Source organism: Marmota monax, unplaced genomic scaffold, assembly GCF_021218885.2.
Source record: "Marmota monax isolate L192 unplaced genomic scaffold, Marmota_monax_Labrador192_F-V1.1 WCK01_AAM20220418_F8-fsc00207, whole genome shotgun sequence".
Taxonomy (NCBI): Eukaryota; Metazoa; Chordata; class Mammalia; order Rodentia; family Sciuridae; genus Marmota; species Marmota monax.
In genome coordinates this window covers 1,835,018-1,857,238 of record NW_026692713.1, presented here as the reverse complement: position 1 = coordinate 1,857,238, position 22,221 = coordinate 1,835,018, and the positions used below count along the sequence as shown (strand labels likewise).

At 46.3% G+C, this 22,221-nt stretch overlaps 2 protein-coding genes across 5 annotated transcripts in view; both read left to right on the top strand.

Moving 5' to 3' along the window:
- Tmem273 (transmembrane protein 273) overlaps positions 1-19,243 on the top strand; it is a 30,923-nt gene extending 11,680 nt beyond the window's left edge. Inside the window, exons 2-5 of the mRNA XM_046446725.2 lie at positions 9,180-9,233; positions 10,052-10,192; positions 11,647-11,677; positions 18,726-19,243. Coding sequence (XP_046302681.1) covers positions 9,180-9,233; positions 10,052-10,192; positions 11,647-11,677; positions 18,726-18,750 — 251 coding nt within the window. The 3' untranslated portion in view covers positions 18,751-19,243. The remainder of the gene's footprint in view (positions 1-9,179; positions 9,234-10,051; positions 10,193-11,646; positions 11,678-18,725) is intronic.
- Positions 19,244-19,250: 7 nt separating this feature from the next.
- Fam170b (family with sequence similarity 170 member B) overlaps positions 19,251-22,221 on the top strand; it is a 35,367-nt gene continuing 32,396 nt past the window's right edge. For 2 of the 4 annotated variants that reach the window (XM_058580003.1, XM_058580004.1), the window contains exon 1: positions 19,276-19,399. Coding sequence is in view for 1 of the 4 variants with exons in the window: in XM_046446720.2 (XP_046302676.1) it covers positions 19,258-19,399 (142 nt within the window). In the remaining 3 variants the exon portion in view is untranslated. Of the gene's footprint in view, positions 19,400-22,221 lie in introns of all 4 variants that reach the window. The other 2 variants (XM_046446720.2, XM_046446724.2) reach the window with 2 other exon arrangements.

Here is a 22,221-nt window from a genome sequence, read left to right as displayed (position 1 = left end):
TGACAGGGGCCAAGCCTGGTTTCTTCCTGCTCTACCTATAAGACCTTGGCACAAGTTGAAGCATTTGGCAGAACTGAACCTCCCACTCCAGAAGAAGACCCCCAGGGGAGTAGACAGAAGGGCCCTGAGTGGGGCATTCTGTGCTGGGATGTTTAAGGGACTTGATTTATAGCTTAAATATCTCGTTGTGTGGCATGCCCTGGGCTCTGCAAATGTCAAGAGTGTCCTTTAAAAGGACACTAAAGTGGAGGTGCCCAGTGCATAGCAGGGCTTACTGAAGAGGCTCTCCTGGTAAATGGAGGCAGATGTCTCTGCTTGGCCTTCCTGGCTTTGCCAAGGGGTTCCAGTATTGCCAAGGAGTTCTGCATGCTGCTGTTCTCTCTGCAGTGTCATGGCTCCTTCCTGTGCACCAGGCCAGCTGTCATCCCACAGCCCCACTCCCTGGGCACACACTCCCCTCAGCCAGGTCCCTCAGGACTCAGAGCAAAGCTTCCCAGAGGCTGAAGAGCACCGTATGAATATTGCATGAATAATAATAACCCCACCACTTAGCGGTTATACAACGCTTTCCTCTTCCACAATACTTTACCATCATTAATTAGTTATTCCGCATTGCTTCCAGCCTCCCTTGCTCTCTCTGCAAAGGCAGGCCCTGAGATTCACTCTTGAAAATAGGCCTGCGCGGATCTGAAACCCCAGCAACTTGCTAGCATTATGCTGGCTTTAGAAGTGTTCAGCTTAGCCACCTCTCAGCAATGGTGGAGACCTGTGCTCTTGTTGGAAGGGCCACTCCTTTCTGATCTGATCACTAACTCCAGAGCCACCTCCTGAAGCACTCTGTTCCCCTCTTCTCCCATGATCCCCAGAAAAGCAGAGGACGCTGTCTCAAGTGAGTGGCGAGCTTGCTAATGGAAGGATGGCTAACACCTGTGCCTCACTTTGGACACACCCACACACCTCCAGGGAGTCCACCCAGCCACACTCTGTGGGAGTCACTGAGTTTGGAGCTGTATCATGTCTGGCCCAAGGCCATTGGCTAAGCAATAGCTGGCAGAATGGGGACTCTTGTTTCCAGTAGAGTTCCCTGGAATATATCTCTTGATTTCAGTGTCCCTCTCTCCCACCTCCCCTGAGCTGTAGGGAGGTTTTCAAGCCCTCATGGAGCAAACCCATTCCACAGTGAGAATGGAAACGGGGAGTGTTCTGGCTGTAGGTCCTCTGCTCTGGCCTTCCCTGAACAGCGCTTCCCAGTTACCTTTCTCCCAGCACTTCTTGAGATTTCCACAGCTCCCTTGCCAAGTGTGGCAAGTGTCCCCCTGCTAACTTGTCACCACCTCCTGGTCAGAATGGACCTGGGGGGGGGTCCCTGGAAGACTCCCTTTTGCAAGAGCTCTGGCCCCTGAAGTACCCCTAGTTCTACCTTGGACCCAAGCTGGCTCCGGCCTCCCGCCTCTCCATTAGCCTGAAGAGGTATTGATCAGTTTGGCTTCTGTGAGCTGAGTGTTTTAATCCCAGTGTGTGAATCTTTAAGAATTAATTAGCAAAGATTGCTCAGGAAAAACAAAGTGGGCACAAGTTTTGATACTGTCTGGTCACCCACCATTATTGTTCTCCTCTTAATTACGGTGCTATTTCTGGAAGCCGGCACTCACTCATGCTTCACGGCCCCCGTCGGCCTCTCTATCTTCCCAGTGGCCTTCTGTGGCCTCCTGCTTCCTGTTTCTGCTGAGGGCTGCCATGTCCTGGCTGGTTGCACCAGCACTGACGCTGGAAAGCCCCGGCAGCCTCAGCTTACCCACGCCTGGGGCAGTGTGGCTCAAGGGCAAGAATATAGAGGCTTTGAAGTAGTCTTAACGTGAGGGAGGGCCAAGTGCTCTAGCCCCATGATGTGGCCAGCTTGGGTGCGGGCCCTGGAGGCTGGCCATGGGTCTCTCTCCTCTGCTTGTTCAAGGACCCTTATTTGCCCACAAAGCTGGCTGCATCTTATTGGTGCGCTGGCTGCCTCCACCCTGCTGAGCCTCCTCCTTGAGTTCACAAGTCCCTGGCACCCTCTCAAGCCTCGTGTTTTTTATTCTGGTCCTCTTCCTTTGCTAGACACCTAACCCTATCCCACCACCCACCCTTTCCACTGCCTTATCTTCATTAGTTCCTACTGGTCCATTTGGCTATAATTTAAACAATAATACTCCTGGGAACTTCTCTGACACCATGGACTGTCCCCCTTGGGCCTCCCAGATGGCTATTTGCTGTGTGTGGACTTACACGTGCTAGCAAGGACACCCTTGGTGTGGTATTAATTACTCACTCCTATCTTCCCAGGGGTTGCGCGTCTTCAGCGAGGTTTGTGAAGCAGGCGGTTGCTCTGATTGCTTGTGTGTGGGAACCAGGGGTCATTCACAGGCCCCCATGAGGCCCTGCAGCCCTCTCTGCGTGGCCCTCTCTCCTATGTTTTTCTTTGGCTCCAACCCACAGAGCTCTCTGCCTGGCAGGTTTGGTTCCTGCCCCAAGTCTAGGTCCTTTCAGAGAAAGGATGGGGCACACAGAGCCATGGGGTGGGGGTGGGGGTGGGGGTTGTAAACGTCCTGTTTACTTGAAGTTTGGCTGCTGGAGTCAAGCTCTGATGAGACAGGAAGAAGGTGACCCAGGAGGAGCAAGTTCAGGTGGTTTCTGGGTTTAGGACAGGGCGTCTGAAGTTTCTGCAAGTCATGGTGGTATCAAGTAAGGCCCTAGACCCTGGAAGCCACACAGACAGTGGGAGTGGGAGACCCACGGAACCAGCCAGCTCACCTGTCCCCTGGCATTTTTCTGGAGAGAGGGCTGAAGCGACACAGAATCCAGTGTAGGTGTGCTTCACTGCCAGACAGACTCATGGAGAGCTGGAAAGACCAGCAGCTGGCCTTATTTTTCTAAGCAGTGCACGTGTTGCTGAGCTCTGAGGGAGGGAAGGGGCTGCCAGCACCCACACCACCCAAACCAGCTGTATAGAAAGATGTGCTTCATGTTCTGCTCTGATCTCCAAGGTCAGCTGACCTTGCAGGGAGAGAGACACAGGACAAATGATGGAGAGGAAAGAGCTATCCCAGTGGGACCCTTTTTATACACTAGGGTGTTGGGAGATAAGTGAGGCCCAGTGGCATGAAGCCTAGCTGAACTGTCCCCTTTGACTCTGCAAGTTGAAGTCCCTTTCTGAACCTATCTCATCTGCTCTGAGTGCCAGCTATGTGTCACCAGACCCTGGACCCTGCAGACTCATAGCTTGCTGGGGAAGATGGAGGTGTTCACGGGGGCTCTCGTGGTCTCAGAGTCACACGGGCATGCTAGCTCTTGATCTGTTTCTCTGTGGTTGAACTTGGCTTGGATCCGGAGGCCCCATATTGCTCAGTGCTAGATACTTGATCTTATCACTTCAAACCACTTCTGGTTTAATGTTCAGTAGCTTTGAGGTAACTGCTCAGTCAGTTTAGGATTCTTCCTTTCCCCTTTTTCCCATTTACCAAGGAAAAGAATCCAGATTCCAAAGGGTCCCCTGTGTCATCCTGGTCCTAGGGAGAAACAGATCACCCTGAGTTGTTGGTGTCCTCCATGACTCAGAGCAACCTCAGGCCAGCAAAAAGTGTAAGGGGAGAGGCATGCCAAGGTGTGATCCTGTACTAACAGAGGCCAATGGAGGATTTTTAGAGAAGGTGGCTTTTGTGCAAAATCTTGAAGGTTAAGTGAGAACTTTCCACAGGGACAAGAAGCAGGTATTGCATTGATGATAGCAACATGTGCAAAAGCCCAGAGGCACATAGGGTTGCGTTGCTTTGTTTATACAATCTCATCGGGTATATTTGAGGCTGCCCCATGTGGCTCCTCATTTTGTGGTCAGCATTCTCCACTCCTTTCCCTGCCTCACCAGCCTGATTTTTAATGATGCTGCATCAGGCCTGTCACTTCATTCATTAGGATTCTTCAGATTGCAGATGACAGCTACTTAGCTCAGATAAAATTAAGAAAAAGAAGGCATTTCCTTACTGAGACAACTGAAAAGTTCAGAGAGAGGTCGTTCACGCACAGCTAGATTCAGGAGCTCAAAAACTGTCATTTGGACTTTGTCTCTGCTTTACCCTCTGCAGCCTCAGGCTTCCTTTAGCCTCGTAATAATCGATTCCAGAAAATACTCATGGGTTTCAATATTTTCTCCCTAAATTCCAGAGTTCAATCTTACTGGCCTGAATTGGGCCACTTGCCCCAGCCCTTGACCAATCCCTGTTGACAGGAGTAAGAAATATGCTAATTGACCAGTATGGGTCACATGTCCATCTAGGAGCCTTTCCCGTAAGAATCCCATGAAGGTCATTCCCTAGAGAGAAACCAAGGTGCCACTAGCAGGTAAAGAATCAGGGGAGGTGGGACCACCCCAAACCCTGTTCAGATTCCCTCCACTGGTGAAAATCAAGGTTTGCAGGAAGGTGCTGAGCATCTACTGTGACACACTGGATTTTTCTTGAGTGTGATTCCTATTTCCTTCACTACACTTGAGCTCCTTCATGGGGGATGTGGGTCTGTGATTGCTTGTGGATCTCCCCTCAGCACCCTCTAGCTCCCTTGTTTATTTGTGTAGACTCTGTGAAAAAAGAACGGATGTCTGGTCTAGACATTTGAAACCCCTTCCTCTAGCTGAGAAGGTTGGAATTCATGGGATCTAAAGTTAGGAGCCATTCTGCAATATTTAAGTTCCAAGATGAATATAGGCAGGCAACAATCGACAAACACTCAGGGCAGCCTCTTTCTATTTTTAGTTCAGATACTTATAGAATGACATCTGAGTGCTCAAACGCCCACTGGCCTACAACTGGGAGTCACACAGCCTGATTCTGCCCAAATAAGGGTGGCAAAAACTGTTAGTCCCCCAGTAAGGGTGGACCCAACAGGTGGACAGCACAGAGAGGTCTGGATGCCAGGGATGGGCCCTTAGTGGGTCAGATTCCAACTGAGTTGGGCAAGGCCACACCATGCCTTCTGCTCCCTCCATAACAGCTCGCCTTGGTTTTCTTGAAGAGCCCTGCTGTCTTCCTCTGGAGACAGTAGTGTGTTCCCGGAGGCCAAAAGGCTTTGGGATAATTTACTTTCGCAGGAGGCTCCTTGTTTCCTGGAAGCTCTTTGCAGAGTAAGCCAGAAGTTGGAAGGGCTGCAGAGAGGGGACTGGAACCTGCCACCTTGGCAGGAAGGGGCAGAGTATCGAGTCCAAATGGGGCATCAGCCAGAAGGCAGAGACTCCCAATCAAGAGTCCATGGCGTGTTTTTGTACAAGTGGGAAAAAGAGCACCTGTATTCAGGACCCCAGCTGACCACACATCGAGGTTATATGGGTATAGACTAAGGAAGGCTCCTGAAAGTTCCAGAATCTCAACAGGCCCATCTAGAGGCAACTGCAGGGGCCATAATCCAATTCGGCACTTGGTTTAGTATGGACAGTCGAGGAGATGTGTCAGCTAATCTCATAGGGCTGGTGACAGCAAGTGGATGGGTTCAAGCCAGATGTGGCCAGTAAGTCTACTGGTTAGGAGGTCCTTGCATCATACCCTCTCCCATAGCAGGGACACTAGCCTAATGCAACCAGCCTTTCTTAGTCCCCTTAGACTCTCCTCTGGGTCTGAGAGCCCATCCTCTGGGTACTAAGCTCCCTCCTCCTTTTGGTATGAGAGCCTATAGAATTCCCTCAGAGAACATGCAGTGAGGGTCTTGCTGGTTCTCTACGTGTGGGCTTTTCCTAGGGTCTGAACAAGGTGCAGAACATTCTGGAATCCTCTGGCTGTGCTGACAAGCCCTGCTAGGATCATCCATGCTCCTTTGTAGAGCCAGGGGACATCAGCTTTGGGGCTTGTGGGGGTGGGGGGTCTGTGGCCCAGGAGGCCCTCCCCCCACTCGTGACCCTGGCAGGAAGCAGAGGTTATCTGGCAAAGCAGGTATGCTCAAGTTCCTCACCCAGAGAATCCCTCTAGAATGCAGGTCAGAGCTCCGCATGCAGACAGAGGGCTGCATTGAGGGATTTCCCTCCCTGAGGAGGGGAAAGGCTGCCGCCGAGTGGTGAGTGGTGGTTGGGCTGGCTAGGAGGAATTACAGGGATGTTGGAGGGCACAGCTCCACCATCCAGGTGTCTCCCTGCAGTGAACTCCACAGAGGACATTCACTCAGCCCCTAAGGCCCACACGAGAAGGAGGGCCTGAAGTCCAAAGGGTCAAAGGGCCAGGGAGAGGGCAAGCCTCAGGGCTTAGAGGGGACACAGGATGGAGCCCGAGGATGGTGTCAAAGGGACCTGCCCCTGTACGGGGCTGAGCTGATTGCCAGCCATGAACGCAGGGAAGAGCAGTGAGAACCGAGTGTTCAGGACAGTGCATTCTCCTCTCTTCCATCAGTGGTCAGAGCTGCCCAGGCAAAGCCTCTGGGTGGATCCCCTGTATGTCGACTTGTGTTTCTCTGTGCACACTTCTCTCTGTGGCTCTCACATGCTTTCTAATCTGTGCCCTTAATTCTTTTTCTGTCAAAATTTCATCTCAGGCTGGAATGAAGTTTTCAGACTGGATGCTCCCTACTGAGAGCCACAGTCACCAAGGGGAAGGTCCTAGAGGAGGGAACCAGGCAAGATGTTGTCATGTGAAGGGACAGGAGCGGCTGTCCCATAGGGACCTTCTTCCCTGAAAAGCCAGAGAGAAGCAGAGGCATCAGGTGGTGTCTGGTCCAGGGTAAGGACATAGCCTTCGCAGCTCCTAGTTTAAGGTGTCAGCCCAGAAACCCCACTCCCATCCCAGCCGTTCTGTCCAACCCAGGGTTTTGCCCCAGCTCCAGAACAGTTCTCAAGCTGGCTGGAGCCCCAGGGTTCACTTAAAGAAATAAAAAGAGACAGTATAATGAAGCTCATTAGGGTCTTTAGAGGCCTGACAAAATCAAGGTCATTGTGTGCAGCTGTGTGGGGGTGCGCGTATGCTTGTCTTCTGTTGAAGAGAGAAATTGGTCGATTTCCAGAGGGACCTGTGATTAGAACAAGGCTAGGAACTTTTCTTTCAGAATTCCCAAGCTTTATTCACTCACCAAGTTGAGCCTCTAGAAAACCCTGAAGCCCGTTACTATGACTTCTGTTTTAGTTAGCTTTTTTTGCTGCAGTGACTAAAGGACCTGACCAGCACAATTGTACAGGAAAAAAATGTTTATTTGAGGACTCACGGTTTCAAAAGTCTTAGTCCATAGAAGGCCAGCTTCATTTCTCAGGTCTCAGGTGAGGCTGAGCAGGAAAGTGTGGGGGCGGGAAGTGGCTCACATGATGATCACAAAGCAGAGAGAGTCTCCACTTGTCAGCTACAAGTATATACCCAAAGCCACACCCCAATTCTCACCTCCTCCAGCCACACCCTACTAAGTCAGTTACCACTCAGTTAATCCCTATTAGGGGATTAAATCACTGATTGGGTTAAGACTCTTAAAACCCAATCATTTCTCCTCTGAACCTTCTTGCATTGTTTCACACGTGAGCTTTTGGGGGACATCTCACATCCAAACCATAACAATTCCTTTCCCACCAATTACATGCAGAACAAGATTGTGCTCTGTGGAGATCCAACCTTACATAATGCTGGGCATCATTGTGGGTGAAGAAGGTCTTTGCCACATGGGTCATAAGGCGAAATCCTCTTGAAGCAAAGTTGGGAAGAACTGGTCTTTCCCACCCAAGTCACCTCTTTCCTTTCGTGGGAAATGGCTTGTGGCACTTTCTCCTCTGCCTTTTCCTGGAAACTTGAACATAAGAATGAGGCTGGGACCTAACCATTTGTCCCCAACCCAAGCCCATTTGGCCATGGACTTTTGATGGTTTGGATGCTACCGTTCCCCCTTATATATGTTTTTGCTTTCTGAGGTTTTATTTACCTATAGCTAAGAGCTATCTGAAAATATTAATGGAAAAATCCCAGAAATAAGCAATTCTTAAAGTTAAATAACTTTTTATAGTATCCTATTATAATTAGTTTACTTTACTATTAGTTATTATAGCTAATCTCTTACTGTGTGTAATTTGTAAATTTTATCATAGGTATGTAAGGTTTGGTACTCTGTGGTTTCAGGCATCCACTGGTGGCCTCGGAGGGTATTTCTGTGGATGGGGGGTACTGTATTTTATCATTACTTTCCTCTGATACAATACAGGGCTCTGCCACTTTCTTCTGTTAGCTGTTGGGCACATTAAGTCCTTATGGTCTTGGCTCCTCATTCATTCAATGGTAATAGTCAGTGTCCATCTCACAGAACCATTGCTGTATTAAATATGTGAGTGCCTGTTCTGCAACCCCATATCTGTCTCAAAGTAGGCGGCCAACGAACACACAACTTCCTCTCCACGTCTCACAGTCTTACTCAGCCTGTCTGTGACACCACCAGACCTGTTTGAGCAGGACTTCCTGTCTTAAGGTTTCAAATCCTGGCTAGAAGTATGAGACACCCCATAGCATGTTCTATCACTTTCACTCATTAACTCATTCAGCAGTCATATATTGATACCTGATGTGTCAGATGCTGGGTCAAATGCTGGCTATGTACTATGCAGCCCAAGGGGAAGACCAGAAAAAAGAGGCATTCAATGGGTTAATAGCTGAGAAACTCTTAGGATGGTGCCTGGCACAGGGGGCTGCTATGTAAATGTTCCTAAATAAATATCAGCATTGTCAGTGAGGTGGTATGCATGGTGGCTATGGGGCCCCAAAGAAGCATTAGGAAAGTGACATAGAACTAACAGCAGGCAAGGAAATAGAGGGGAACAGATGGGGGCAAGCAGAAGGAGTGGGCCAGGGCAGGAGATGCTCAGTCCATGTACTAGGGAACTGAAAGTTCTACCACTGCCTGAACTAGGGGCCTGTGAAAGTGACCAGGTTTCCTAGCCTTGAGGCAGGCTAAGGTTGGCATGTGGGTCTTATAAACTGTTAAGCTGCTGTTTTGCCTGAGCTCTGCAGAACCTTGTCCCTGGTCTGGGTTTTGAGGAGGAGGTGCTAGCATCCCTACAACATCCCACGATTCTATGGCAATCAGAAGTCCACTGAGCTCCTGAGGGTGGTCGGGGATGTGGTTTGGGCCTGTGACCCCATGGCTGATCTCAGCAGCTCTGTTCCAACCTCTGGCTTTCCAACCAGGATCTGGGTTTTCTTTCTTTGCAGATGTTGGAGGAGCTCAAGTGCTGGCAACGGACAAGTCTGCTGGGGAAGAAATTGGTAGGTGGTCTCCCACGTTATTCTAGGTGCAGATGAGAGTCAAGAAAGAGACCCTCCAAAAAGCACACAATGGTGGGTGGCTGCTGGTGTCAGTTTCCTGCTGGTCAGCACATAGGACTGGGCTGGGTTTACCTGCAGGCCAGCCTGAGTGGCCAACAGCTTTATCCTGGGGCCAGGTCCTGCAAGCCTGTCCTCAAAGGAGATATGAGACATCAAGGGCACCTTTGTCTCCTCTCTGTGTCTGATGTTCAGCTCCAGCACCCACAGTGCCCCATGTGGTAGCTGGGATCCCCCAGACAACCGCATCTGCCTGACTCCTAGGACTCCCAGGCCAGCCCAGCCCATTTTTGTCATGTTGCATTAGGGTGAGCTCCTTGTATGTCTTTCCAGCTGATTCCACGTCCCTCAAAGACAGGACAGGACCTTATTTATTTGCCTTCAGCCTTGTCACATAGCATCAGACTAACACACTCAATAAATTAATCAATCAATTAACGAAGGGATAAGTGAGGAAGGGCTACAGGAGACCACAAAGGTTAGCTGCCCACCACCTAGGGCTGGGGTGAACTGGTCACCTCAAGGGCTGACTTTGAGTGACCTTAGAAATGTCAGAATTGTTCCCATAGCTGAAGTTTTCCAGTGAGATGGGAAATGAAGAGAATTAATGTGCTCTCAGGAGAGGGGAAAAGAGGCTGCCACAGCAGGTCTGAGTGTGGAATGTGAAGGTCCAGATGCATGACTTTGGACTTCACCAGAGCTGTAGAAGAGCTTTGCAGGGTGATGAGTAATCCTGTGTTCAATTCCTACCTGTGCTGTAGATTTTAAATACGCCATCATTGGGACTGCTCTGGGCTTTGCCATATCCGCCAGCTTCCTGGCTCTGAAGATCTGCCTAATCAGGAAGCACCTGACAGACGATGACTCTTCAGACCTGAAGACTGTACACCCGGCCTGCAATGGTAGGGGGCCTGTGACACTCAGACCCTGCTCTTCCCTGCCTGAGAAGGGACAGTGCGTTAGTCAGCTTTTCTTTACTGTGACTAAATACTTTAGCACATCAACTTAAAAAGAGAAAAGGTGTATTCTGGCTCACAGTTTTGAAGGTTTCAGTCCATGATTGATGGGCCCTCTTGCTTTGGGGCCTATGTAGGCACAGTATGTCACAGCAGTAGTGCATGGTGGTAGAAGTGCCTATATCTCAGGGCCAGGATGAGAAAGAGAGGGAAGAGGCCTCCATCTAATGATCTCCTTGGAGAGGCCTCCAAGACCTAAGGCCTCCCATGAAGCCCCAGATTTTAAAGGTTCACCTTCTCCCAGTAGCACCCTAAACTGGGGACGCCTTTAACACCTGGGCACTGGGGAAACATTCCTGATCCAAAAAATAGCTGACAGTGTTCTGGGAAGCCACCCACCATGAAGCATGGCTGTGAGGGCAATTCCATAACAACAGCCAGAGAAACTACAAAAACCCCAAGCCCAGAGCCCCATAGGCTTCAGGCAAAAAAGCGCAGTGGCCTCTCTGTTTTTGTCTCTATCTCTTTCTTCTTGTGTCTCAGTCTCTCTGTCTCTTCGGTGTCTCTCTCTCTGTACTTTTCTTTTTTCAGTGGCTCTTGGTATTCCTGAGAACCAGTTTCCAGGAGAAAGGTGGAAAGAAGATGAGCAATTGGCTTATAAAATAGATTTCTATCCTTTTATGCAAATTATGTGATCAGATAAAATTGATCCCAGGAGATCAGGTGGTCCTAAGCATGAGTGGGTGGTAGAAGGTGCTGCGGTCATTGTTAGGTGGACCAAATTGGGCAAGTCCTTCTCAGACTGGTGCCTAGCGGTCCCTCATGGTCCCAACAGAGCTGGGCTCGGGTGAACCATGGTGTTGCTGCCCCTGTCCTGTGGCATCTTCAGAAAAGGGCCTCCTAAGCTGATGCAGAGCAGTCAGCTTCTGACTTTTTGTAGAGAAATGAAACTTGATTTACAAGCCCTTTCTCTCAAGGTGTCACCCACAAAATATTCTCTGCCGTGTTAGTCTTTTAACACCATGGTGATGCAGTTTTCCATGAGATATTTCTGAGGATGAGGAGGATGGACTCTCACTGTGTTTCTGGAAACTTCAATCATGATCTGTGAAAATATGTGGAAAGGGGTGGTCAGGGCCATGTGCAGCACCGTGGGCCTCCAGGTGCACAAGGACGCCGTTGGTCACCATCTTATCCCTGAGGTTGTATCCCTAGCAGGAAGAGGGCAGGATACACTCTGTCCCATACCACTTCCCAGCCAGTGACCCCAGCCCAGGAGCCAGCTTCTCAGCACTGCCCAAGTTGTCTGGCTCTGACCCCTCACATCTGTAGCTTTGGTGCTGAGAGCTGCCCCAGGGGCCACAGGACCTCCTTCCTAATGCCCTGCTTTCTCTGTTTAGATACCATCGTGCGAAAGAAGAGACCCTCAAGGTAAGGTCGATGCTGAGGCGGTCAGTGAGGGGGTCACTTTCCCTTCTGTCTAAGCCACTACCTCTCTGCTATCAACCAGCTTCTCTAGGGGACTAGAATGCACCCCATACCTCCCTCCTCCTGCTCTCTGCTTTGGATCAGTGGGCAGTTATCATGAGAATAGGGGACACAGGATATAGTAGCCCAAAGGGGCTGGAGCTTGCTTTTGTACTCCCTGGATTAGATTCTGCCCCACCCTGTGCTCAGAGCCCTCCAGTGCATCTCCCATGCTCAGAATGAGGTAGGCAGCCCCTGCCCTGACCTGGTAGGGAGGATATAGAGTCTGTCCCAAATTTCTTAGCTTATTTGCTGGTATCTGGCCACTCTGCTTTAATCCATGGACAGTCCTACCTCGGGGCCTTTGCACTTACTATTTTCTAACATGGGAATACTCTTTTCCCCAGATAGCCATATGCCTCATCCCTCATTTCCTTCACATCTATGCTTTAGTGTCACCATTTCATTTCAGATGGCCCATTATAAATAGAAATCTCCCCTCCACAGTTCTACCTGGCTTTATTTTTCTTCATAACTTTTCTACTAATTGACATTATAGGGATATGAGTTTGTCTCTTTTGGATGTTTGTTGTCCTTAAAATGCAAGCTCCTTGAGGGTAGGGTATTCCTTTTCATATCTGTAGCCCTGCACTTAGGATAGTGCCTTAGGATAGTGCCTTAGGATAGTGGATACTCATGCATGAACTGAATAAATAAATGAATGAGCATGAGAGAAAACAAGCTCCCTCACCCTACAGAGGACACATGTGACTTCTGTCTGGTGGAGGGACCATGACAGAGCTACACACATGTGGCATGAGGTGCAGAGGGGTGCACAGCTGGCTGGGAAGCAATAGGTATGGGGAGAAGGCGAGCCTCAGTCAGCCTGTGGAAGGAGCAGATCAAACAGGCAGAAGGAACTTTGGCACATGCAGGCTCCCTTGGGTACCATGGAAAACATTTGGCCAAGAGCAAACGTTAGGGCAGAAGCAAGTGCTTCATATGGAGGTGCAGAGAGAAGGGGTTGGGGAGAGAAGAAATTTCTACTCCTGGAGGATCCGATGGTCTTGTGTTAAGTGAACGATTCTGAACCCTGTCCTGAAACTCCAGCCAACCACTGATGGATTCTAAGATGGGGAGAGATGGGGTGTTTTTCATTATGGGAAGGGGCTCAGGTGGAGATGGGGAGCCAGGCTGGAAGTCCCAGTAGAGATCACAACCTGCTGCAAAGCCCTGCTGGAGGAGCAAGCTGGCTGGAGGCCACAGAGGAGATGAGGGAGGGGCAAGTTCTGGAGTATTTTGAGGCGTTAGCCTAGAGGAGGCCATTCCCATAAACCAGATGGGAAGATTACAGTCGTTGTTTCAATAATGAACCTTTTGAAACAAAGTTCCATATAAGGAGTGTGAATGTGAAGAGGTACTGGAGGAAGATGGGTGGGCAAAGGAAGGGAAGGAATAGAGGGACTTTGGAAGAGAAGGGAGGCACAGTTCAAGTTTCCAAAACTAACACTAGATGGAGTCAGGCTGAATTCAGGAAGGCGGTAGGCCCCAAAGAAGCAGTTAAAGCAGTTGATCACAAGGAAGCCATTCTCCTGCAGTAGGGCTTCATGTGTGCTTTCTGTCTTTAGGACTTGGTAAATGAACATCCTCTCTCTCTCTCTCTCTCTCTCTCTCTCTCTCTCTCTCTCTCTCTCTCTCTCACACACACACACACACACACACACACACAGGCTAAACCTCAATTTCTCTGAGAGGAGAGTTTTAAGAATGATCATTTTTACTCAAAGAGAGGAGGTGGTCACTGCCCCACGGTGACGGTGGCTCTTCTGCATGCCTAGGCAGGGATTGCTAGCCACTGGCCAGAAACCTTACACCAAGACAGCTGAGAGACCAGGAATCAGCATCTTTTTGGATGCTGTGGAACATTCTCACAGGGTGAGACTTTGGCAAGACTTAGAGTGAAGCGGTGGGCCATTTGCTGAAGTAGAGCCCAGGAAACTGGGTCTTAACAGGAGGATAGTTTTTTTCTCCTCCACTTATCAAGACCTTTTCTTTGACAGTGGCCAAGCGAATCATTAGTCAATTTAGTTCAATTGATGAACAACAAATTCCAAACATCTCTCTTTGTTATCAAGCTGTCTGATTGGCTGAATGTGTGCTTCTCAGTGCTGCTTTGGGGTCTCAGAGTGAACAAAGGCTGCTTGTGCCACACAGGGGCAGCAGGAAGCGGGACAGGATCTTGGTCTCCTGATTGAACAAGCCCTATTCTTAGGAAAGAGAACACCTCCACTGGCTTATCTGAATGATGCTTTCACAATCCACAATCCCCAACCTACTTCTCCTCACTTAAGGAATGGCTCATGCACTGTAGCTTATATGACAGGCTCTGTATAATGTGCACAGGGTGGTCATCCAAGGCCAGAGTGCTTTCCTGTCTTCTCTTTTGCCCTTTGTCTATTTAAAAAATCTTCAAATACACAGAAGGAGTGAAAGAACAGTACCTTGAAAACGTATACCTCTTGCACCCAGATCCACTAACATTTTGCAGCTTTTGTTTTATCTCTGTATACAGAACCTCCCCTTGTTAACTGATCCACTTGAATATCAGTGTAGATATCATGAGACTTCACCCCTAAATATATCACCATTTTATCTCCCACTTAATCCCAATACAATGACCACTCCTAAGAAGATAATATCATGTATTATCCAGTCCACATTCAAACTTCTCTGATTATTTCAGAAGTCTTCTTTTATTCCTCTATTGTCCAATCCAAGAAAAACCTTTGTATTTGATTTTGTCTCTTTTAGTGTCATTCAGTGTTGAAGGATCTTTCTTCTTTTCCCCCGGGGGCATTGCACACTTTGAAATATCTAAGGCAGTCATCTTGTATAATGTCCCATGTTCTGGATTTGTATGATTGTTTCCTCCTGAGTAGTTTCAAACTGAATTTTTTTGTCAAGAATACTACGGAGGTGACATTGCTTATCTTTTATTGTGTTGTGTCTGCAGGCACGAAACGCCAGGCCAGTTCACTGTTGGTAAGGCTTCGTTTGATGGCTTGGCTACAGAAGCAACGTTGGCTCTCTGCATTACAGAGATTAGAATGTTCCCCTCTGTGATTAGTAAATAATCCGAGGGTTGCTACTTGGAGAGCATGTGAATTCCCTGACCCCCATCATTTCCTTACCCACTGATTTTACATCTATTCATGATCTATGCCTGAATCAGGCATTGCAGCTTATGGTTACAAAATACTCTTTCCCATTCAAGCATATTCTTTCTACATTTGGGGACCAAAAGGCTTTTTCCTGTCTCCTCTTTTCTTCTGTTCCTACTTGCTAAGTAATATCACTATTGACTTCAGTACAGTACATTTTAGTTCATTAGTATCATGAGTCTTTTTGATGCTCAGATTGTCCCCAAATGGCTAGTACATGGTATTTCTTGGCAATGGTGCCTTTGTGACAGGACCCCATTCTTCCTGGAGTGTTTCCTAGACTTGTGACACTACAAGTTACTCCAGGCTCACCCTGTACTTCTCCCACCTGGAGTCAACTGTTTCTCCAGGGACTCCTGATTTTTCTTTTTTTTTTTTTTACTGGAGAGTGATTTTTAGAAACCAAGGTCTGGACACATTGTGTTCTCATGGCCACTAAGATGTCATTGTTTCTAGGTTTTTTTCAATGGACAGTCAAGAAATATATATTCAAGTCAATAATTCAGTGTCCTAGATTTCATCCAAAGCGTTCCCCAGTCCATATTTCTATTTTCTCTCTTCTTAAAGTGAAAACCCTGGTTCTCAACCATATAAAAATATGACTTAGGGCTGGGGATGTGGCTCAAGCAGTAGCACGCTTGCCTGGCATGCATGCGGCCCAGGTTTGATCCTCAGCACCACATACAAAAAAACAAAGATGTTGTGTCCGCCGAAAACTAAAAAAATAAATATTAAAAATTCTCTCTCTCTCTCTCTCTTTAAAAAAACATAAAAATATGACTTACTTGTTCTATCCCAATAATACACACAAAATACTTCCAGAATTCCAGCATCGTACAGCTACAAACTGCTTCATAAACTTGAAATTTTATTTATGGTACTTTCTGCTTTTAGCATTTAGCCCTCTCTGTGTATACAGAGTACTGTGTTCAAATCCAATTGTTTTCTCAGTGTGGTTAATACTATTGATTTCTGATATAGCATTAGAAACACTGGTTTGAGACTATATTCTATTTTAATATTTTCATTTTTATTGTTTAACAATTTCATTTTTGAACATGTAAGTTTATTGACTTTTTTATGTAGTCTTCCATGAAAAAGATATTTTATTTTACTTTATTTTTGATTAACATGCATTAATTTTATACGCTAATGGGAGGTCAGTGCAATATTTTAATGAAAGAATACATTTAATGCCTGAATAATCAGTGTTCACTGATTAAACCCAGCCTCTTTATCTGCCATATCCACCTTCCCTATGTCCCAGTCTCTAGTTATCACTATTCCACATTAAGGTTGACTTTTTTTTTTTTTAACATTCACCTGTGAGACAGAACATGCAATACATGTCTTTGGGTATCCAGTTTATTTCACTTACATAATGCCTTCCAGCTCCATCCATTTTGCTGCAAATTACAGGACTTCTTTCTTCTTTGTGACTGAATAATATTTCACTGTGTATATATGCTACATTTTGTTGCATACTTCTTGTATAAGACTATTTTCATGTGTTTCAAGGAGCTCTCAGATTTTACTCTGATGAGGTTCTTATGTTTCTTGATAAGTTCATTATTTTGTTTTTCTTGTTTTTAAAAGATAATTTCCCATTAAGTCTCCTACCTGGTTGTTGACTGTATATTGACCCCCTCTTTTGTATGTTAACATCACAGTGGTTTCCTTATTGAATGCTTTTATTGTGTTTGTTTTTCCCTCTATCCCCTTTAGTTTGCATATCTTCCTTCTCAATTCTTATGCCTCTAATGGTTCTCTCCTTTCTGACTGTATTGGGGAAAAACTATCCATGTTAAATAACAGTGGACACAGTGCACAGACTTGCCTTGCACCTGATCTTGGTGAGAAATACAACAGTAGTGTTCATTAAATAAGATGTTGGCTCTGTGGCTAAAGTGCATATATTTTATGATGTAAGGGAAGCTTCCATCAGACTCTATGTTATTGAGTTTTTAAAAAATTTGTTCTAATTAGTTATATATGACAGTAGAATGCATTTTGACACATCATACTTAAATGGAATATAACTTCTCCTTCTTCTGGTTGTATAGGATGTGGAATTATACTGGTTTTATAGTCATATATGCACATAAGGGCAATAATGTCCAATTCATTCTACTATCCTTCCTACTCTGAAATGGCCATTGAATTTTTTTTAACAAATCTTTTCAGCATTAGCAATCATTAACTCATCCTCAAATGATATAACCTGATACTCCTATTGGCTAGCCAGAACATAGAAGTACATATTAGTTTATTTAGTTTTCCTTCTCTTCTTATTGGCTTCTATGATCTTTGGAGGATGTGGTAAAACATTGGCTTTAATAGCACTACAACTGCATAATATCCCCAAACTCCTTCCCTTTCCCTGTACCAGTCCAGGGTATCATGTGGCCTAATTCACTTACTCATCCAGCCAGCAGATGCCATCCTAGCTTCTGCTCAGCTTGCCTTTTACTGCAGGTTGTCCCTGGCTCCCTTGTGACTGATGATACACCCATCCAGAATCATCCCTTCCTGTCAGAGGTCAACTTGTCCATGAAATAGCTCAGCAGGTGCCACTTCCCTCATCTCAGAGCTGCCAGGAACAAGAGTGGCCTGCCCTTCTGCGGTACTCACCCACTCTGGGCATCAGTATTTCAAATGCAAATTCTGGGACATCCAGACACTAAATATCCCCTCCTTAACAACACTTGCAGGGGCCTTTTAACTCAGGGCTTATTAAATCAATAGGAGAAATAAATTCTCTGCTCAGCTGGTGGGTGTCCAGCTCAGCAGATTTGAACTCTGTGTTCTTCTGGATCAACAGTTCTTTAAGGTAGATCCACAAACGGCATTGGATTGCCCTCTCTTAGAATACCTTCCTCCATTTCTCTCTCCATTCTCCCTCAGCATGACTTGCTTGTTTGCAACTTACTTGTCTTCAGTGTTGCCTCATCTGCCAAAAACTCTGTATCTTTGACCTTGACCTCCTTGGTCCTCAAATGTAGCCTAGACAGACATGTGATATTCATTTTGTGGCCCCTGCCTGGCTTGTCCGTTAATGTTTCTCTCTCCTCTGTCTTTTCTGCTGTTGCTTTTCTCTCTCCCCTGGGGAGATGTCAGATGTCAAGAGATTGTGACTGAATATGCATAAGGAATACCATATGCAATTATGCAGCATTTGAAGTAAACATAAATACATGCTTCCATTATTATATAATTATATAACTCTTATCAGGGTCTGATTTGGTGCTCTGACCTTTTCTTCTGTCTTCCTCTTTTTTTTTAAAACACATCTATGCTTCCCTTCCCTCCTGTCTAGGCTGGTAGACTAAATATAGAAAGTCTCATCCATTTAACAGCTTATGGTTCAGACTTAAAGGCAAAACTTTCTACCTATCTTCACATAGGTCTATCTACTTTGTTCCTCATAGCATCTGCCCAGATCTGTACAAACTCTTCAACTTTACAAAGTGACACTTTTCCCCAAATATATCTGCTGACCTTAGGGATGACTTCTTCCCTTTTCACCAAAGCAGATGAGGTTTTTGTGGTCTTCAGCTCAGCAGGCACAAAACAACCTCAAGGTTGAGCTTTATCTGAAAAATTCTCCTTTACCTGGAAGACACTGGCCTTCAGGCCTCTTTGTACGTTACACACAAAAAAATGCCCCAGCTTGCTGCCATTGCTGATGAACTCCTTCACAGCTGCTTAATGTGGTGCATAAGCACACAGTGATTAGTCAAAGCAAAGTCTCTTTGTCTAAATATCTTCCAGATCTTTCTCTTTCTTTCCAGAGATGCTCAGGTGATTGAATTGTAAACAAGTGGCTTCTCTGGGAGAGATTCAACTGTCTAGACAACAGAATCTCAAAATGTTTTGAATTTGAGCACTGAAGGCTGGTTATGAAACGTCACATGGACTCAATATACAAGGAAAATAATAGGAGGACTATAATCAAGAGTGTCTCTGCTCTGAGAGAAAGTATTACTCCTTTTCTACCAGAAGTAACTGCTCAGGGTGAGTACGTTATCCAACAGTAAGAAATAGGTAGAAGCCAATGAATGCACATCGTCTAGCTTGGTCCACCATGTTGGAGCTGTTCATGCTTCTACAGGGTCATTATGTCCACATCAATGGAACCTACCCACAGCAATGACTCATGGAAGTGGGAACCAAACACAAGATGCAGCTTCCTCAGCACTACCATCTTATAAACAATTAAATAGCACTTGCAGAACCATTGGCCTCAACTTCTTAGCTGCCAGGAAACATGGAGACCATGAGCCAGTCTCCAATGCTATCAATGACTGACCTTCTAAGGGAGAAATGGTAGCTTGGCTTGGAGTGAAAGAAAGTGCTCTTGACAGCCATGGGCTGGGCCTGTGGCTGTGCAGATCTCCAAATGAAGGAGCCAACAAAGGATTAAATGAGAAAGCAGATGGGGTGCCTTGTGAAGAACAACACAAACGTAAGTTATCATTGGTATCCTCAGATAATTATTTTGTGGTGAGTTTTACAGTTTGTATGGTGCACACATGGAAGACAAGACTGGCAGAGGCTCAGGAAACCCATGTCATTCTCTTACTGTCATCAGCCTAATATTCTGTGGCACAGGCTCCATGAAAATTCCTCTTGCCAGTATTATCAACCCCATATTTCTAGGAATGCCTTATGGAAGTCTCTTTGCCTTTCCATTCTTCAAAAATCCGGGTGCCTTTGTGGACTTGTTCTCCTTAAATTGGGTTAACTCTCCTTGTGTGTGATGAAAGATGAGCTATATTTTTTTTTTAAAAAGTGCTGTGTTATAATAATTTGCCTGGATTCCCAGGGCATCTTTTATCTAACTTGATAACAATGTTGTTCATTAGCAGCCTTTGTTAACTGATAACCTAAAGTGGTAACGTGGTACTCATAAGCAATTTTCTGTGTGTAAGATAGAATAAACCATCTTGTAAGGGATCTGTTAATTGATTTGCTTCTTTTAGCAGCATTTTAATTAAGACAACTGGTTTGTGAATGGCAGAAACACTCATGAGCTGAAGACGAAAACCTCTGGTTTCTCAGTCACCGTTTTATGTTCCATACATACAAAGCACCATGGGATCCAATCCATTGCCACAACTTGTGACATATTTTCCTGGAATCATACCTGGAGTCTGATTTTGTTTTAGCCCCTCATAAGGGTCCCTGTGTGAAGTCAGGGACAGTCATATATTGCTTAATGATGAGAATGCATTCCAAGGAATACACAGTTGGTCAATTTCATCATTTTGTGAATATCATGGAGCACACTTACATGAACTAAGTTGGCTATGACCTCACTAGGTGATATAATGTTATAGGACCTTTGTCAGACATGCAGTCCATTGTTGACTGCTATGTCATTATGCTATACATGACAGGATATGAAGGCCAGTGTCCTTTCCTTGGGGTATAAATGCTATCATCATCTAGGAAGCAGAATGGTGTGGGAGTCTTTGGCAATGAGGTCTCCCTGGCTTATATCCCAAACCAAGCTCAATGGCTTCATTGTGGAAGTCCTTCCAGTTCTATTGGAAACTCTCCGAAGCCCCTCTTGGCAGCTCCTCGCCCTGGGAGGAGTTCCTAGAGATGGTGTCCAATGGGTAGTAGCTCTTGGAAGGATTTGGAAGCAACTACAGGAAGTCCCTGTACCTGTGGTGCATGCAATGTCTTCAGTTAGGGACATTCTGACATGGTTGCTTCATGCTGTGATTTGGAGTATATTAGCAGAGCCCTGGGCTGGGATAAGCCTTGTCCTTTTGGCTCTGTATGCCTTGGGGCCCCCAAAGCACATGCAGTCCCCTGACAGCTCATTACAGCCTGGAGAACACCATGCTCAAAGGAAAGGACAGATGACTCTGAAACATTAAGAGGAAAGAGACATGGATGAAGCAGGCTGCAGATGGCAGCAGCCAACCAGAGTCTGAGGATGTAACTTTGGTTTAGGGCCTCTTGGCCTAGTACCTAGGGAAAAGGTGAATTGGGGAAAAGGTGAATTGGGAGAGGGTTATCTGATCAAGATCAATAAATTAAAAATCATCTATCAATTTATATCTATAAATTAAAAATGTTTATGCTACATCTCTAAATTAAAATTAATTCATAAAAATTAAACATGTCTGTATATGTGTGTCCTCCACTTTGTGTGTTAAAAGTATATGTATCATGATGGGCTGGGGTTGTGGCTCAGAGGTTGAGCACATGCCTAGCATGCATAAGGTGCTGGGTTTGATCCTTAGCACCACATAAAAATATAACAGAGATATTGTGTCCACCTATAACTAAAACATAAAAATAAAAAAGTATATGTATCATGGGCCAGGCACGGTGGCACACACCTGTAATCCCATTGGCTTGGGAGGCTGATACAGGAGGATCCTGAGTTCAAAGCCAGCCTCAGGAAAAGTGAGGCACTAAGCAACTCAGTGAGACCCTGTCTCTAAATAAAATACAAGATAGGGTTGGTGATGTGGCTCAGTGGTTGAGTGCCCCTGAGTTCAATCCCCAATACCCTCTTCTTCCCAAAAGTATATGTATCATGCAATTCTCAGAATTATATAGAGTTCAGAGGATTTAATACAGAGTCTTTTTCATCATCCAAGGTTGGAAACAGCTGAGACACGACAAGTTAGGCAGGTGGAAATGGAAATATCAGGTGATTCTACTTTTCCGACGAGTCATGGCATGCCAATATCTCTCAGTAACCTTGGCCAGTCCAAGCAAGAGGGGAGTGTGGCTGGGGCTGGAGGGCGTCTGCAAGGACATAAAGGACAGACTGCTTTGGAGTGGACTTTCAAGGAAGAGATGCCAGGACTCACTGAGGGTTGGGTCTTGGTAGGAGAGAAAAGAAGAAGGAGGCTCATGAGCCTCATCCCCAGGTTTGGAAGCCACTGGGGAGGACCAGAGGAGCACTAGCCTGGGGAAAAGTCTGTGGCTGGGTCTTTTGTCTCTAATGTTGATACTTAGGGAACCCAAATGGGCTGCATTTGGAGAGCATGGACTTCACATTTCTGTAGGTGTTCAAGCCCGAGAACTGGGGTTAAAAACAGTGTTCAAGATTGCTCTAACACATGCTTGGAGATCCATGAGAAATCTCTGGGGAGAACCAGCCTGACTCCTTGTCCCTGGGATGGAGTGTGCATACAGGGTTGCTTAGGCAGAGGAAGCAGAGCCCCAAGATGCACACAGAGAGGGCAGTGGTTGTGACAGGAAGCCTAAATGGATCAGGTCTGGGCTGTGTTCAGGGCATAGCCTGCTGACTGATTCCTT